We start from the raw sequence: 17,626 nt of genomic DNA on the forward strand, positions 1-17,626 counted from the left end.
CTAAACTTCGGCACGCCACTGGTCCCACAGTTTTTGCACCACACACTCGCGCCATATGTCAAATTGACCGGCTTCATCGGGAATCGTGTGCTATTACTTTTCTAAGAGAAAAGTTGTATCGTTTAATTGATATTAATTTATTAGTGAATTAATTTTCCCCATTGACTTATAATGGGAATGGCAAAAACTCACATTCAATTATTTTTTTTCTCGCAAACCATAGGGGCTACAGTTACAAAACTTGGAGAGGAGATTTATAATGATATCAAGGATTAAAAAAAAAAAAAAATCATCACTCGGCCTCATGGTGGCGCTATAACAGTCCACTTTACGTTTCGGCCTGTAACTCTTGAACCGTAGGTCGGAAAATTAAAATTCCCCTTTCCCTGGATTCCTTGGGTCATGACGCATCTCCTCATATAGGCCACGCCCATTTGCGCCAGGATAGATTTTCCGCCATCTTGAATTTTCTCCAAAACACACTTTTTGCTCCTTTTCCTACATATTTTCTTCAAATGTCACAAAAATCGGTACACATGATCTACACACACACACACACACACACACACACACACACACACACACACACACACACACAGCTCCACTTCACACGGGTGTGATTTTCTTTCTACATGTTGCATTCTTGCTAACTTATAATATGTAATATCTTGTCAACTAATCTTAAAATCATTTAAGTATTGTGCATAATGTAACACACAAAAAACAAATCACATTACATATCAATTGTGATCTCCTTCTTTCCTCCCTTCTCAACTTAAATATTTTCATGATGGTTCTTTGTCCGTGAATTAGGCTGATTATCTGCAGCCCAAACTGTTGGGCATCCTGGCCTTTTTCAACTTGCAGCTGCTCAGCTCCAGCGCTGGGGAGAAGGAACGCAAGAAGCAGGTGGGTGGTCCTCCTGACACATGACACCTTTACTCTCCAACAGTTTCCTATCTCTGTTCAATGTCTACATAAAAAGTAAAAAAAAAGAAAAACGTTATAAACTTATGACACCAGAACAATCTATTGAAAAATGATAAAGGTTAAAGGAGCAGAATCTATTGAATTAATGTATTATATACCCGGCAGTAGATGTGTTAGTAGTGCTACTGGCAACGTGTGTACGACTGCAATTGTAGAGATGATAAATAGCCATGTTTGGTACAGTTTGTCGCGGCAGCAGTGACAGTGGTCATGTGTTGTTTGTGTAGCTGACGATGTGATTAAAAGTATTGGCTCCCAGCATCCTTTAGGCATGGCAGGCCACTCTGTGAACCATGCTCCTCCTAACCTGCCTAACAGTGTGGGGAAACTCTAGGTTGTACAACATACAGTGTACAGTACATACTGCATTGGAGTTGTGTATGAAAGTGTTTGCTGTCTTTTTCTGTCAGGTCCTGACCAGTGTGATGGCTCTGATGAAACTGATGGGTTCCAAACACATCAGTTCTGTCCGGGTGAAAATGATGACAACGCTCCGCACTGGGCTGCAGTACCGAGAGGACTTCCCTCTGCTCTGCTGCCAGTCAGTACACACACAAAGACAAACATATTATTACCAAATAATGTTAAATTTGGCCATGTGAATCTTATCCTCATTTTTTTACGACCTACTTCCTGTGTGGACAGGACGTGGGAGTGTTTTGTGAGGAGCGTAGAGGCCACCCACCTGGGTCCTCTTCTGAGTCATGTGATTGTAGCACTCCTCCCTCTCATCCCACTACTGCCCAAAGAGACCGCCGCTATCATACGCTTCCTCATATTGGACAATAGGTAATGCATTTGCGTGCACACGCACACACACACACGCACGCGCGCGCGCGCGCGCACACACACACACACACACACACACACACACACACACACACACACACACAGGCAGGTTACTAACAAATACCTCAGATATCAAAAATAGTATTCTACAGTAACAAAAAATTATAAAAATATAATAAAATTAACATTTGCATTTAGATTTTGCCTTAATGAGTGTTTATGGTTCTTTGTGTATATTCTCTTAAACTGTAAAAAGGAAAGTTGCATTTGGATCCAGTCTTCCAGACATAACATGGTTTATGACGTGATGAATTACATGGCTTCTCTCCCACAGAGATGAGGTCAAAGACTTCCTCCATGAGATTTACTTCTTACCGGAAAATCCTGAGCTGAAAGACATCCACACGGTTCTACAGGACTACAAGAAGGTCTGCATCAATCAATCACAGTCCGACTCAGTTTTTAGGCCAAGTATGCTCACACATACAGTACAAGGAATTGACTCAGCAGATTACACAATATTTTTGGGCAGAGCAAATAACATTAAGTCACTAGTAATAAAAAAAAAAGTCACAGTAATTTGTGTGACCGGACCTCGGTAAGGACTTGACAAAACCATGGCAACACTGTCCAGTCACTTTATGGGTCATCACTTGATCTGAATTAAGTCACCCTGTAAATTAAGAAATGCAAGCATATTGTTGGCTGTGGGGTAATGGATAAGCGTAACTATTGAGTTTGTCAGTAAAACGGAACGAGGAAATGGAACACTAGATCATGGTTGGCTGTTCACAAAAACATGCTACATAGTACTATTAATAGTGTTACTGGCAACGTGTGTACGACTGCAACGGTAGGGATGATAGATAAACTGTACTGTTTGGCAGTAACAGTGGTCATGTGTGGTTTGTGTAGCTGACATCTGGCAGCAGTGACCTGGCTGAAGCGCTGCAGCTCTCCATGAGGGCCATCCAGCACGAGAACGTGGACGTCAGAATCCACGCTCTCACCAGCCTCAGGGACATGCTGCACAGCAAGCAGGTATGCACACACACACACACACACACACACACACGTACATGAGTTGTTTGCACGGGAGGTGAGTTGACCCATTTAGACATGGAAAGCATCTGCGTGACTTTACATTTGAACCACTTTAACCATTATTTTATACTTTGGCTATTCAAAAATCACACTTAGTGTGAAGTGAACCGTGCTATTTATAAGTGAATTTCATCAAGCGTCCCGCTGCAAAGCTTGGCCAATGGGACCTTGGGCTCACAGCAAACTTTAAGCCGTTTGTGCCAAGATATAGGCATATAGGGGGTCCTTGACATGAAAAAGTTTGAGAACCACTGAAATTTTCAAAAACCTCAGAAGGATTTAGAAGATATTCGTAGAATCGGCCTCAGGTCTTAATGGGTTAGGCCTCTTTTCCGCCAGTTGATGGCAAAAGTGGGAGTTTTGTTTTCACTTCTGTGTGTTTGTTTGTTTTTCTGTGGCTAATCTAGCTAACCACAGGATCAATCGGCGACCAGTTAAATTAACAGTATGGACATTTGCTGTGTGTGCATCCATTGTAGGAGTGGGTGCTACGTCAGGTGTGCGCCAGTGAGGCAGTGGAACCGGTCATCTCCAACCTGGTGGCGGTGCTGCTGAAGGGGTGCCAGGACTCATCCCCGGAGGCCAGGCTCCTCTGTGGGGAGTGTCTGGGAGAGCTGGGGGCCGTCGACCCTGGACGTCTTGACCTGTCCCACACACACACGCATGGGGACCGCAACACCTTTGTGGTAAGAGGAGGATCCTATAATACATGGCACACCATGTGGAATTATGGGTGGTTTTATGTGTATGGCACCTTATTCATCCAAATCATCTTTATATGCAATAATGTAGTTCATATGAATGGCTAATGTTTGTGTGTGTTTGTGCGTGCTTGCATGTCAGAGTGGGGTGGATGATCCTAACTTCGCTTATGAGCTGCTGACGGAACTGACTAGAACATTTCTGGCTTATGCTGACGATGTAAGAGCGCAAGATTCTGCTGCTTATGCCATGCAGGTAAACACACACACACACACACACACACACACATTCATGGACATGTGCAGTTTTGTGCAGTGTAGGACATTTGAATACTGTAGCTAATGATCTTGCAATTTCTTAATCTCTCTGTGTGTGTGTGTGTGTGTGTGTGTGTGTGTGTGTGTGTGTGTGTGTGTGTGTGTGTGTGTGTGTGTGTGTGTGTGTGTGTGTGTGTGTGTGTCTGTGTGTGCGTGTGCGTGCGTGTGCAGGAGTTGCTGTCAGTCTTTGAGTGTCGTGAGGGTCGTGTTGACTCTCCAGGCCGGCGGCTGTGGAGGAGGTTCCCTGAACAGATCCAAGAGATCCTGGAGCCTCACCTCAACAGCAGGTTGACACATCAAATAATTATGTTCTTAAGAATTCATTTTCAAATATAAAACGTTTTAATATTTGTTTTCCGTTTTCTTAATTTGCCCACCCATCTTTGATTCATGTGTCCTTGCCAGATATAAGAGCTGTCAGAAGGAGGTGGACTGGTCTAAGCTGAAGAAGCCGGTGTACCTGAGCAACATGGGAAGCAAGTTCTCTGACTGGTCGGCTACATGGGCTGGATACCTCATTAGCAATGTCAGTAGATATAATAGTTCAACATCAACCATTTCAGAGGCTCCATTTATGCTTAAACACAAATTCAGAGCAGATGGGTCTCCCCTGATCACTGTTCACTGTTGTTCAACTCAGACCTCATGATAGCTTTAGTTGTTTACCATACTGCATCTTCTCAATGGGCTTTAACGCTGTCCGATGGGCCTAACAGTGTACTCACGTGTGTTGTGTTCATGTACTTTTTGTTTATTCATAACATGTTATGAATAATGGTAATATCACATATTTCGATTTGGAACAAATTTATGTAATCACTGCAGTATATCTCATTTTCACCCATGATTGATTGTGCACACACACTTTCAGAGTTTATGGATTTGACAGTCCTGTCGTATTTCTCTATAATGTCCAGCCCATGTTTTAAAATGTACCACCTCTGTGAAACGTGGCTGAAACTCAAACTGAGAAAGCGCAGCAACGCCTGTTTTTGATGTTGCAGGTGAGGCATGAGCTGTCCAGAAAGGTGTTCACATGCTGCAATATCATCATCAAACATGACTACAAGGTCACCATCTACCTGCTGTCTCATATACTGCTCTACATGCTGCTGGGCTGCACTGACACCCAGCAACAGGAGGTGAGTCTGTCTATGATATGCTAGAGCTGCAACTAACCATTATCTTTATTATAGCTTCATCGACAAATAAATCTTTGTGAGAACCTTGGCAATAAAATGACTGTAAAATAATAGTAATGAACTAAATGATGTTAAGTGCCATCAGCCATTTTAAAATGACTTACTGTACTATGTTTTCCCGGTGGTCATAAACATATCTTTTAATTTTATAATGTGAAACTATTTCCATTTTATTGAAGTTGTAAAGTTTATGTTTAAACATTTAATTTGTTTGTTAATTTAACTCCTTTTTTTTGTTATCAATTATTTTTATTTTCCATAACATAAAATTAGAGACATACATATGAATAGAACAAGAAAAAGTAAAACATTAATCAAAAGAAAAATGCAATTAACAGACAAACACAAACAATAGCAAAACAAGAAAAGGAAAAGAAAACCCACCCACCCCCTTTCCCCGGACCAACACGGAATGTACAATAGTGCATGCCTGTGCTAGGCTGTTACCACTATATAGTGATTTCTTGAATCATAGCCTTAAGCTTATCTGCAATGTCCGACCACATATTAATGTTTTCTTCTTTTGCTCCGTGTAACCTTGCTATCGACTGCTCTAAATATACTATATCTAGAAAGGTTAAGGCCCACTGGCGAAACGTTAACGTATGAGGAGGTTTCCACCGCGTAGCTACCATCTTCTTCGCCGCCGTTAATCCAGCAAAGAAGATGCGCTTGCGTATATTGTTTAGTTGCAACTGTGAGACGTCATTTAATAAAAATAAAGAAGGAGAAGATATGATATTAATACTAAAAATAGTTGAAAGTTTTGAGGCAACCATATTCCAGAATGACGACACATTTGGGCATTCCCAAACCATGTGAAGGAAGGTACCAATACTATTTGAGGCGCAGAGAGTGCAGTTGGGATTATTCAAAATCCTCATAGCACATAGTCTGCGGGGAGTTAAATAAGTCCGATGAACAAAATTTAAATGAATTTGTTGATGGTCTGGATTTCTAGAAGATAGCCTAATGTTAGACCACACTGTGTCCCAACAAAAGTCAGGGTCCAAATTTGGTACATCATTCCTCCAAACAGTATCAACAGATAGGGGCCCATAACTACAGTCTAATAAAAAACCATAGAGGGTGGAAACCAAACCTCTTGTTCTGTTACCATCACAGATAAACTCATGGAAGGGGTGCAATCTAAGGGGAGCTTGCCATGGGACCCCATAGGTCCTCATGGACAATCTCAGTTGGAAGTAGAAAAAAAGGGTATTTCCAGGCAGATTGAAGATGTCACACAAATCTCGAAAAGGTCGTAAACCATTTCTATCAAATAAGTCCCCTAATGTACGAATCCCCTTAGCCCTCCACCTTGGAAAGCGAATGGGGCGATCCTCGATTAAAAGTCTTTGATTATTGAACACTGGGGAAAATAAGTTCCATTTACAATCAATCTTACACATCTTTTCAGCTGCTCTCCATACTGCCACTAAATGAGAAATGATAGGTCCAAAGCGAACTTTGCATTGATGTGTAGTTATGTTTGAATAGATAAGATCTCTCAATTCAACAGGCTGCACTAAACTCTCCTCAAGCTCTCTCCAAGAAACCTTATTTGCTGGGTTAAACCAATTTAAAAGGGGGCGGAGCGTGAAGGCCCAATAATAAAATTTAAAGTTGGGCAATGAAAGGCCGCCATCATCTCTAGCACGCTGTAATAGAGAAAGTTTAAGACGAGGGCGTTTCCCTTTCCACACAAACTTAGATATCGAAGAGTGAAGCTTATTCCAGTATTGCGGCGGTGGTGGCAAAGGGAGCATAGAGCTTACAAAGTTAACCCTAGGAAGAACATTCATCTTTATGATTGAAACTCGAGCTTGGAGAGAGTTGGGCAAAGATGACCATCTATCTAAATCAAGACAAATCTTATTTAGAGTGTCACCATAGTTGTTCTTAACAATAGCCTGAAGAGAGGGGAAAATATCTATGCCAAGATATTTGAATTGGCTTACTACTGGGATTATGGGCGGCAGGATAGCAGATCTCATCTGATCATTTAGAGGTAGAAGGGCTGACTTCGTCCAATTAATTTTGTAGCCGGAAATGGAACTGAACTGATCAAAGATTTGAAGGACATGAGTAATTGACTGTGGTGCATTCTCAATGAACAGTAGAATATCGTCAGCATATAGGGAAATGCGATGCTGTGTGTTGTTAATCGAAACAGGAGTAATATCTGCAGACTGACGCACTGTCTGAGCCAAGGGTTCGAGTGAAAGTGCGAAAAGGAGAGGACTAAGGGGACAACCCTGCCTCGAAGATCTGCCAATCGTGAATAGCGGCGAACAGATCTTACCGGTTAGGACCATCGCTGACGGATTAGAATAAAGTACTTTAACAAAATGTATGAATGAAGCACCAAATCCCATTTTATCTAGTACAGCCCACAGGTAAGACCATTCCAGACGATCAAATGCCTTCAACGCATCGAGCGACAACACTGCGGCGGGGGTCCTCAGCTCCTTAGCCCTATCGATGATATGCAATAGTCGTCTAGCATTATCAGAGGCTAGTCTAGTTCCTATGAAACCTGTCTGATCACAGTGTACTAAGGTGGTCATAAAACCCTGCAAGCGACGCGCAAGCACCTTAGCAAAAACTTTTAGATCAGAATTCAAAAGTGAAAGCGGTCTATAGCTTGCGCAATCTGTGGGATCCTTGTTCTTCTTCAACAATAATGATATAATAGCTACATTCACATCCCTGGAGAAAGAGCCACTTTCAATTGCATATCGAAACATGTCTAGCATCAGCTGACCTAGATCTTCCCAAAAGATGGCATAAAGTTCAGGGGGTATCCCATCCAAACCAGGCGACTTGCCCCTACGCATTGCGAGCACAGCTTCCTGTAATTCCGCCAGATGGAGCGGTCTATCTAAGGCTTCCGCATCCGCCTCGCTAAGGGTTGGTAACTGTATGTTGGATAAAAAATTATTGCATACTGCATCATCGTGAATGACCTCGGAGGTGTAGAGCTCATCATAAAAAGCACGAAACGTGGCATTGACCTCTTTGGGTTCTGTAACCATGGCTCCCGTTGTTGATTTGACACTAACAATATCAGCAAAATGCTCATTGGATCTAAGACGTAAAGCCAGTAAGTGACTGGGTCTTGCACTATTAAAATAGTAGTTTTGCCTTGTGCGTTTCATTTGAAATTCTGAGCGGCGCTTGAGAATGGAGTTAATTTCTTTCTTAACTAGCTCCCTCTGAGTTGCTGTACTAACATCAAAGTTATTTTGGAGAGAATTATCCAAAGTAGAAAACCGAGATTCCAATTCCACCAGTTTGGCTGACCTTAATTTTCTCTGAGTGGACGCATAGAGGGTTGTATTACTCCTGATAAAGCCTTTAATTGCATCCCAAAGAATTCTGGGATCCTCAACTGAGCCTGTATTGATATTTATAAATTCACGCAAACCAGTTTGAAACTGAGCTACAAATGCCGCATCGCGCAGCAGTGTGGTGTTAAACCGCCATCTAGGAGCTCTATCTATAACCTGTTTCAGTGAAGCAACACACAGCACCGCCTTGTGATCCGAGAGTGACATTGGGAGCAACTCTACCTTGGCAATTTTATGAAACAAGCTAACAGGGGCAAAAACGTAATCGATCCTAGAGAATGAAGCATGCCTACCCGACAGAAAAGAAAAATCTCTAACCGTTGGGTTCATTAAACGCCAGATGTCGAGTAAGCCAGTTGAGTTTGCCCAAGCACGTAGTTCTGCAGACGCTAGTGCTTGTTCTCTGCTTTCTACCCCAGTGGATCTATCTAGGTTATGTTGCCATGTTGCATTGAAGTCAGCACCAACAATGATTTTGAAATCCGTCAGTTCCAATAAGGTTTTAGTTAGTAATTTGTAAAACTCTTTGTCTAAAACATTTGGAGCATACACAGAGACTAGTGCTAGCATTTTACCCTCCAAGCGGATTTTAGCAACAGCTATCCTCCCGTCACTGTCAGACCAATCACCCAAAGAATCCAACCTAAGGTTACGTCTAGCCAATATGGCTACTCCCTTGGTTTTGGAAGAAGCAGCTGAAAAGGCTAAAACACGATAATGTTTATTAGCCAATCGGTTGGAATGCTCTTTTAAAAGATGAGACTCCTGTATAAATGCAAAGTCAATTGATTTAGATCGCAAAACCCCCAAAATGCTGGTTCGCTTATGCGGTATATTCGCTCCCCTTACATTGAAACTTAGAAATTTATATTCTGTCCTAATTGTGGTTCAAACCATACGCACAGCAAGCACAGTAGAACATTTTAGAATTTCCTAGTTGGTCCCTCACAACAAACCTTCCCAACAGAAAAACAAAACAACCCCAAAAGGAACAGAAAGGAAAAAGCAACATCAAACGAACATAAAAAAACACATAACATTGAAGCTTGAGGGGGAAAACCCCATTAGCATCAGAGTGCACAAAAACAGTTCCCCACCCCATCAACCTATTAGTCAACCTTCATTTCACTCTGTCAGAGAGTGCAAACAAGTAACTGCCCAAAAGTAACCATACATTGCCCTCTGGTGGTTATGTAAATATATAACAGATCACCAAAGTAAAAACAACAACAACAAAAAAGTGCCTTCTTGTGGCTGAATAGCTCTCAAACATTCCATCAGCTCAAATTATGATCAATCTCCCCACTTCATATCACTTAAATAAATGAGAATGGTATGTTAACATTTCTAGTAAAGAAGGGGGAGAGAAAAAATAAAAAAATAAAGGGAAAAAAAAAATTGAGGGGACTATAACAACTGTAATAATAATAATCAGTCCAGCATTAGGCCCACTTAGAATGTGATAAAGCCCTATAAGCCACGCTAATGCAAATAACCAAACACTTGTGACAGATAAGTGGAAATAAGGCTGTCACCACGACAAGGCACTAATATAATATTAATAATAAAAATAAATAAAAAAGGAAATCAGTGTATATGATATAAAAATATATGCACTTACATATGTAGTTAGAAATAGAAATTAAAAGCACATCCGGGGGGCCATATGCAGCAAAGCACACACAGTGTTAATGCATACTGCGCCACATACAGCCCCCCCATGCATCCATGCATACAAACCACAATTACTAATTAGAAGGGGGAAAAAAAGGAAAGAAAAGAAAAGTCTGTATACATAAGTATTTACATAAAACACAGTTATGTATGATCAGGAAACCATATACAACACAGCACACATAATGCATACTGCGCCATATACAGCTCCCTGTACATGCCCAAAAGGCCAGTGCAAACTTAGATAAATGTCAATCATATTAGTTAAGTCTGTTTCCGTCTTAAACAGTAAACTACCATACTTCAAACAGTGAACCTACCCAATCACGACTACAAAATAAATATCCCAATACAGAGCTCCCCTCTCCCCCCATCAAGAAATTAACATTTTAACAAGTAAATTAACATTTTAACAAGTAAAGTAGGTAAATAACTACCCCCCCCCCCCCCCCCCCCAGACAGCGGATCCACAAGCACGTAGAGCCAACGCGCCACGAGATCGTACATCCGCCAGCTATTGAGATTAGAAAAAAAAGGAAAAAAAAGAACGAGTCAATGAGCCAGGGAGAGAGAGAGAGAGAGAGAGAGAGAGAGAGAGAGAGGAGAAGCAGAGATAGGTAGAGAGACATAGAGAAAGGGCGGGAGAGCGAGTGGTCTCTGGAACCGCGGAGCCTTCACAATTTAGACCATATTATTTATATCTGTTTCACCTTAAACAGTAGGCTACATTACTCAATACAAAGGCCAAAGCCCAGTCTCGCCCTCCTACCCGAAAAAGTAGCGTTTTAGGCGGCATAAACGAACCATAAACTAACAACCAACATAGCCGCCATTACCTAACAGAAAGAGAGAGAGAGAGAGAGAGAGAGAGAGAGAGAGAGAGAAAGACACACACACACACACACACACACACACACACACACACAGCGAGAGAGAGAGCCAGAGAGAGAGAGAGAGAGAGAGAGAGAGAGAGAGAGAGAGAGAGGGAAAGCCGAGATAGATAGAGAGACATAGAGGGAAGACGATAGAGAGAGCAGGCTCCGTCCGAACCGCGACACGGAACACGTTAGACAAAGCCTAACAGAGAGAGATAAAACCCTCTAGACCTATATAGTAAGCAGCACAACGCTCAATAAGAGCAAAGAAAAGGAATACAATAATAACAAGAACAATGTCCATTATATTCAAACAAAAAAGACAGTGAATTATGCTTATAGCTTTAGCAGCCCTAAATCCTCTCTCCTTGCGGTAACCTAAATTAAAACGAGTAACACCCATCTGCTTACAGATCTTGTTAAAAAATAAAACAAATAAAATAGGTATTATGAAACGAAACACTTGAAAACACAACGTCAAGTCAGATGATGAGTCCAAAACAATAAGTAGGCTTACATTAACAACTCACCCTTTGGGGAGGAGGAGGAGGAGAGAGTGAGGAAAGAAAGACGCTGCGTAAAAGTCATCTCCAAAGTCCCAGCCAGCTTACCAACAGTCCATTAAAGGCAAAAGGATATCACATCGGCAGAATGTGTTTGAAAGCACGCGATCACGAAAGCAAAAGTGTCCCTGGTAAAAGTTAGTTCTCTGTAACTGTCGTCTCATCATCCTGCGTAGCTAGAGTCTCGTCCGCAGCACCTGGAGTCTTGAACTTATCCTTGCAAAAGGCCAGAGCTTCCTTGGGTGAGTTGAAAGTAGAAGTCGCCTCATCCACGGTTATCCAGAATTTGCTCGGGTGCCTTATTCCGTACTTAACCCCTTCCGCGGTGATGGAACGTAGGAATTCCTTTACTGGCCCGAAAGCTGCCCTTCTCTTTGATGTTTCAGCAGACCAGTCGGGGAAAATATACACCTTTTTGCCATTGTATGTCAGTTGGCCTGCTTTCCTGGAGAGCTGGAGTATGCGTTCCTTTACCCGGAAAAAATGGATCCTTGCCAGGAAAGCCCTTGGCTTATCAGAACGTGGATTGCCGGTCCGATGAGCACGATCCACCTCCGGGGGGGAGTCGGGAAACTCGTCGGGGAATGTTTTCTGCAAAAAAGACTGGATAAAGGCCACTGGGTCAGCCTTTTCTAGCCCAGGAGAGATCCCAATCACTCTTATGTTGTTCCTACGACTCCGGTCTTCTGCTATGACGAGCTTCTCCTCCAGATTAGCACATCTTCTCTCCAATTCAGTGATACACATCTGCAAACTGTCCATGGAGGAACCAAAGTTCTCAATGGCCTCCCCCTGTTCAGCCACGGTCGTGTTCAGCGTGGCGACTGCAGGACGCAGCTCCTTTCCGAAGTCATCAATCTTCTTCAGTAATTTCTTCTCCAAGCCAAGCATCATGGGTTGAATAAAACCATCCATAAACTCTTTCAGTGATTCCTTGAGGACCTCGCGCAGCATGCTCTTTGTAACCGGAGCGCCAGCGTCGCCCTGCATTGCGCCGGCCATGTTGTCGGCGTTTGCGGTCGGAGACCTGGTACTCCTCGACCTCGTGTTAATCGTATTCGGCATGAAACACGAAACAACTGCAAAAACAGACGCTCACCAGTGTTTTGGGCGTTTAAAGTCTCAAAAGAACTATAAAGGCAGTAAAAAATGGGCTTAAAAAATGTGAAAACTATGCACCTCCACAGAGCTCAACAAACGCGTCCTACTCGGTCGCCATCTTGTCGGAACTCCTCTCGTTAATTTAACTCCTAACTTACATGCATACACAAAAACATTGTTGGTCTGTAGGGATGGGACGATAAGCGATATTAACATTTATCGTGATAAAAAACACTCACGATAATCGTATCTTGGAGATTTAATTTATCGTGATATCGTCCTCCATCATGCACTGAGATCAATTCACCTTTTATTTGCCGGGCTGCAAATCCGGTACCACTTAAACCCTCTATAATTGGTAAAGGGTACTTACAGTATAATATACGTACTCGATACAGTCTTTTTTTTCACTCTATTGCAAATGTTCCGCCCCAGGATAATGGATTTTGATTATCGCGATAATATCGTAAATCGTGATTTCCTTTGTCACAATAATCGTGATATGAAATGTTCATATTGTCCCTCCCCTAATGGTCTGTGATCAGGTTGATTTTACTCAGGTTGACAGGTTCATCTGTCCATCCCTCCTTCACTACTTCCCTTTCACACCATTTCTCCGTACTTCCTCCCAGGTGAGGGAGGAGATGCTGGCCGTACTGACCGCGGATGACGGGCGAGGAGGGGGGCGTGTCCAGGAGACGGCCTCCAGCCTATCACAGCTCAGCACGCAGACGGTGTTCAGCATGCTGGCTCACCTCACTCAGTGGAGTCGTCACATCCTGTCCTCTAAGTCCAAACAGAGCGGTGAGACACACACACACTAATAACATGTAACATCAAACTATATCTACTATCGACTATATCTACTGCATAGTACTGTGTTCTATTCGTCTGTCATTCAATTTTATATGAGTTACTTAAATTTTCTACTGTATTGTTATTGAACTTTTAAATCTGTAATTTTATTAACTCTTCCAATAAGGGAAGGATTCCAAATAAGCCTGATGGCTTCTTCCTTTCCTCGCACTGTATTTTGTTCCCATGTATATAATGTTACAGTTTATATGATGTGCTAATAAACTAAACTAAAACTAAACTAAAAGGTTTCCTGTGGAAATAAGCTTAGTCTTTTCTAGAATCTCCTTTTAGTAGACCTTGTAACAGTCAACTGTACCGTCATGAAACTGTACCTTTTCCTATGCAAACTTCTAATAAAGTCTTCAATCAATCAATCAAAGACAATTTAAAGGCTAATTAGACACTACTACTGAATAATTAAACTATCCAATAGCTTTGGAACCAATAAAGGATCCACTGAAGTGGAAAAAGCAGCACACCAGAATGAGAGTACAAGACGGGCTCAGATGTCTATCTGAGCCCGTCTTGTACTCTCATTCTGGTGTGCTGCTTTTTCCACTTTAGTGGATCCTTTATTTCAGTTGTACCTAGAGCTAAGCACCCACTGCCCAAATCAGTGGCAGCAATCAGAGGAAGCGCACCTGTTCTCATCTCCTTAGCTTTGGAACCAATGTTGGTTGCTTCATATTATCTTTTTTTTTTTACTTTATAACGTTATAATTTATAATTTTTACTTAATACCAGAGAGTGGCGAGTATCAGCGAGTGGTGGCCTTCCTGAAGGGCATTCCTCAGGACGTGCTGGCCAGGGCCTCGCTGCGCTCCAAGGCCTACACCAGAGCACTGATGCACTTTGAAGCCTACATCCTGGAGAACAAGGAGAACATCCAGGACCATCTCACCTTCCTCCAGGTCAGACCACAGGGAGCGCTTCATTAACCTCTTAAACCCTTTAAGACCTGGAATTATTTTATACTTTAGTCATTGAAAAATAGCACTCCTATTTTTTGAAAAGTCGTGAAAATGTGTGCAAACATTTGTAACCCAAATTTGCTTCTGGGGGTCCCTGGAACTTAATATTTTTGAGATGGGGGTCTGTGGCCAAATACATATCATTTTGAGGGTCCTCGACATGAAAAAGTTTGAGCACCACTGACATAGAAACATAGTGGTTACTAGTTACTTTGTAGATTTTTATTTTTATTACAAAACATACATTAACATGTACTGTATGTTAACTCTAAACTTTGGCCATTTGAAAATAGCCGATCACCGCGTTGTGAGCTTGTAGATCTGCTATTTTCAAAAGATGTAATACATTTAAACATTGCGTACCCTGTGAAACGGGACATTCTGCATATTTTTGATATCAACACTTTTGCACTTTTACTCAAGTTAAATCTTTAATACAGGACTTCTGCTTGTAACAGAGTAATTCTACGTTCCACCACTGCTGTTGACAGACGCTGTACGCGGCCATGCACGAGCCTGACGGGGTGAGGGGCGTTAACGCCCTGAGGAGGGAGGAGCCGTCGCTACGAGAACAGATCCTAGAACACGAGAGCATCGGCCTGCTCCGCGACGCCACCGCCTGCTACGACCGAGCCATCCAGCTGGAGTCAGATCAGGTGCACTGCAGCAGTGTTTCTCAAACTTCTAAATTCCAAGGTCTTCCCTTAACTCTGACAGAATACAAATGGAACCAAATGGACCTGTTAGGGTCCATTTGGTTCCATTTGTATACTTCGTACCATTTGTATACTGTCATTTGTATAGGCCTACTGTCAGTTACTGACGCAATTTAGACCTTCCTAAAGGAACCCACAGAGTCATTGGAAACCACTTTTGAGAAACACTGCACACTGTGTTGGTTTTGACAGCAAATGTTAAATAAAATGACATTTCGTTTTAGCCACATTTTAGTCATCTGAAAACTTTTAATTTAGTCTGGTTTTAGTCGACTAAATATCTTATGATTTTAATCGACTAAAATTTTATTTTTCTTGAAAATACTGAAAATAGAGCTGCTATTTTCAGAGCCCAACACTGGAGTGCAACCAAACATAAAATATAGTCTTCTACTGGATCTATTCTCCACTAGTCCCTCCCTAACATTTTAGTCTAGTTTTATTTGTTGGCAAAGTTTTCAATATATTTAATCATTTTTAGTCATCATCATAGGTTTTTATATTTTTATTTTGTTTTTGTTTTGTTTTTGTTTTTCGGAATACAATAAGAGTAATAATGGACAGCAGTTTTAATCAGATATTATGTCATTATATTTTTCCTCCCTTCTCTTTCTATGTATATGTAGATTGGTCACTATCATGGCGTGATGAGTTCCATGCTTGGTCTGGGACAGCTATCCACTGTTATCACCCAGGTTAATGGAGTACTGACCAACAGGTGAGACACACACACACACACACACACACACACACACACACACAGATTATTTTTCATATGTTCTTCACCAAATATGCAAAAATACTTTCAACCATTTGTTGTAATGTAACTAGATGTTATTTAAACAGTACATCTCTGATCCAAATATTGTACTTTTACTCCACTACAATTAGTGGAGTAAACATACATTGATCCACTTTAGCCCTATTTTATACCTAGGCTATTTGAAAATAGATGATCTACAAGCTCACAACACGTCGCATCGCGACGCCTTGTGAGCATTGAGATCTGCTATTTTCAGACATGTAATTTTACTTTTGGTACTTTAAGTATATTTTGATGCCATTACTTTTGTACTTTTACTCAAATACATTTGGAATTCCGGACTTTTACTTTTAACAGAGTATTTCTATACTGCAGTATTGATACGTTTACTTGAGTAAAAGATGTGAGTACTTTTTCCACCACTGTGTTTAGGCCCCAGTGGAAGTCAGACCTGAACGCCTACAGAGTGGAGGCTGCCTGGAAACTCAGTAAATGGGACCTGCTGGAAGATTACTTGGGTTCAGGTAATTACACACTTTACAGCCTCAAATCTATTCGGTCCATTTACTAGGCCTGTCACGATTTACGAAAAAATCGATTTAAATCGATTTTATTGGGGGACGGTGAAAATCGACAGACAATTGTACAAGTCCCTCTGATCCGAGTCCAAGTCGAGTAGCAAGTCATTTGGTCGCAAGTCTCAAGCAAGTCTCAAGTTTTTTCTGTTGTGGGCAAGTCAAGTCAAGTCGAGTCACAAGGTTATGTCAAGTCAAGTCGAGTCGAGTCACAAGGTTGTCATGTCAAGTCGCGTCGAGTCAAGTCGCGTCGAGTCAAGTCACAAAGTCACACGCTTTTCAAGTCGAGTCACAGGTTATATCTCAGGTTTATATCTTGAAGAGAGAAACCTTTCTTCCTAAAGTAAATGTCAAAAAATACCATGCAGAGTAGTCTGCAACTCTGCATGAATTAAACCAGTATACAGCTTAAAAGCTATTCATTTATCCATTACATGTCTGATCATTTAGAACCTAGGTAGATGGCAAAGGCCTCCATTAAAGAAATGGCATGTTTGACAAATGTTTATTTTCAACATTTTGCAACATTTATTTAAATGTATTTAATACTGCTACAGGCCTATTGCTTTAAAAACAAAAACAAACAAGACACAATAATCTTAACGTGCATGCTTTGTTTTGTACTACTAGTACTGTATTTTAAAGTCATTTCTCATCAGGCACAAATTTAGCTGCCTACTCCACGACACGTGCATCATTTGTTTTGCTGGCATGGGGTCCCATTCATGACCTTAAGTAACCCCAAGTTACACCAGATTTCGTTACCCGTCGTAAACTATAGAATGACTACGCAACCACCACAGGCTGGCAACACATTTCTGGTCGGTCACATTTGTATGTGTAACATTACGGGCCGGCCATGCGAAAAGCTCCCAAGAATAACAGTGGAGTGGAAAACTTGTCGGAGGCTAAATGAAAAGGAATAAAGCTTTTGCGTGGGAGTTATTTAGTGAAGTTCTTAACCCTGCTGACGACTGGATGTATGTTTTTTAAAACGAATCGTGATTCGACCACCAGAGGTCGCCCTCGACTTAATCTCCATTCTGTCTTCAACGTCTGCGTGTTCAACGTCT

The 17,626-nt window shown here is 41.7% G+C and overlaps 1 protein-coding gene across 1 annotated transcript in view; it reads left to right on the plus strand.

Annotated features, from left to right (window-relative positions):
- The window catches only part of atr (ATR checkpoint kinase), a gene marked incomplete at both ends in the record, with an annotated part of 42,399 nt that overhangs the window by 12,323 nt on the left and 12,450 nt on the right, over positions 1-17,626 (plus strand). Inside the window, 15 exons of the mRNA XM_080750198.1 lie at positions 814-909; positions 1,401-1,531; positions 1,636-1,779; positions 2,114-2,207; positions 2,695-2,820; positions 3,363-3,569; positions 3,727-3,840; positions 4,074-4,189; positions 4,308-4,428; positions 4,907-5,044; positions 13,303-13,474; positions 14,273-14,439; positions 14,991-15,155; positions 15,842-15,933; positions 16,411-16,502. Coding sequence (XP_080606324.1) covers positions 814-909; positions 1,401-1,531; positions 1,636-1,779; positions 2,114-2,207; positions 2,695-2,820; positions 3,363-3,569; positions 3,727-3,840; positions 4,074-4,189; positions 4,308-4,428; positions 4,907-5,044; positions 13,303-13,474; positions 14,273-14,439; positions 14,991-15,155; positions 15,842-15,933; positions 16,411-16,502 — 1,975 coding nt within the window. The remainder of the gene's footprint in view (positions 1-813; positions 910-1,400; positions 1,532-1,635; positions 1,780-2,113; positions 2,208-2,694; positions 2,821-3,362; positions 3,570-3,726; positions 3,841-4,073; positions 4,190-4,307; positions 4,429-4,906; positions 5,045-13,302; positions 13,475-14,272; positions 14,440-14,990; positions 15,156-15,841; positions 15,934-16,410; positions 16,503-17,626) is intronic.

This window comes from Nannobrachium achirus, assembly GCF_963921795.1.
Source record: "Nannobrachium achirus genome assembly, chromosome: 20".
NCBI classification, from domain to species: domain Eukaryota; kingdom Metazoa; phylum Chordata; class Actinopteri; order Myctophiformes; family Myctophidae; genus Nannobrachium; species Nannobrachium achirus.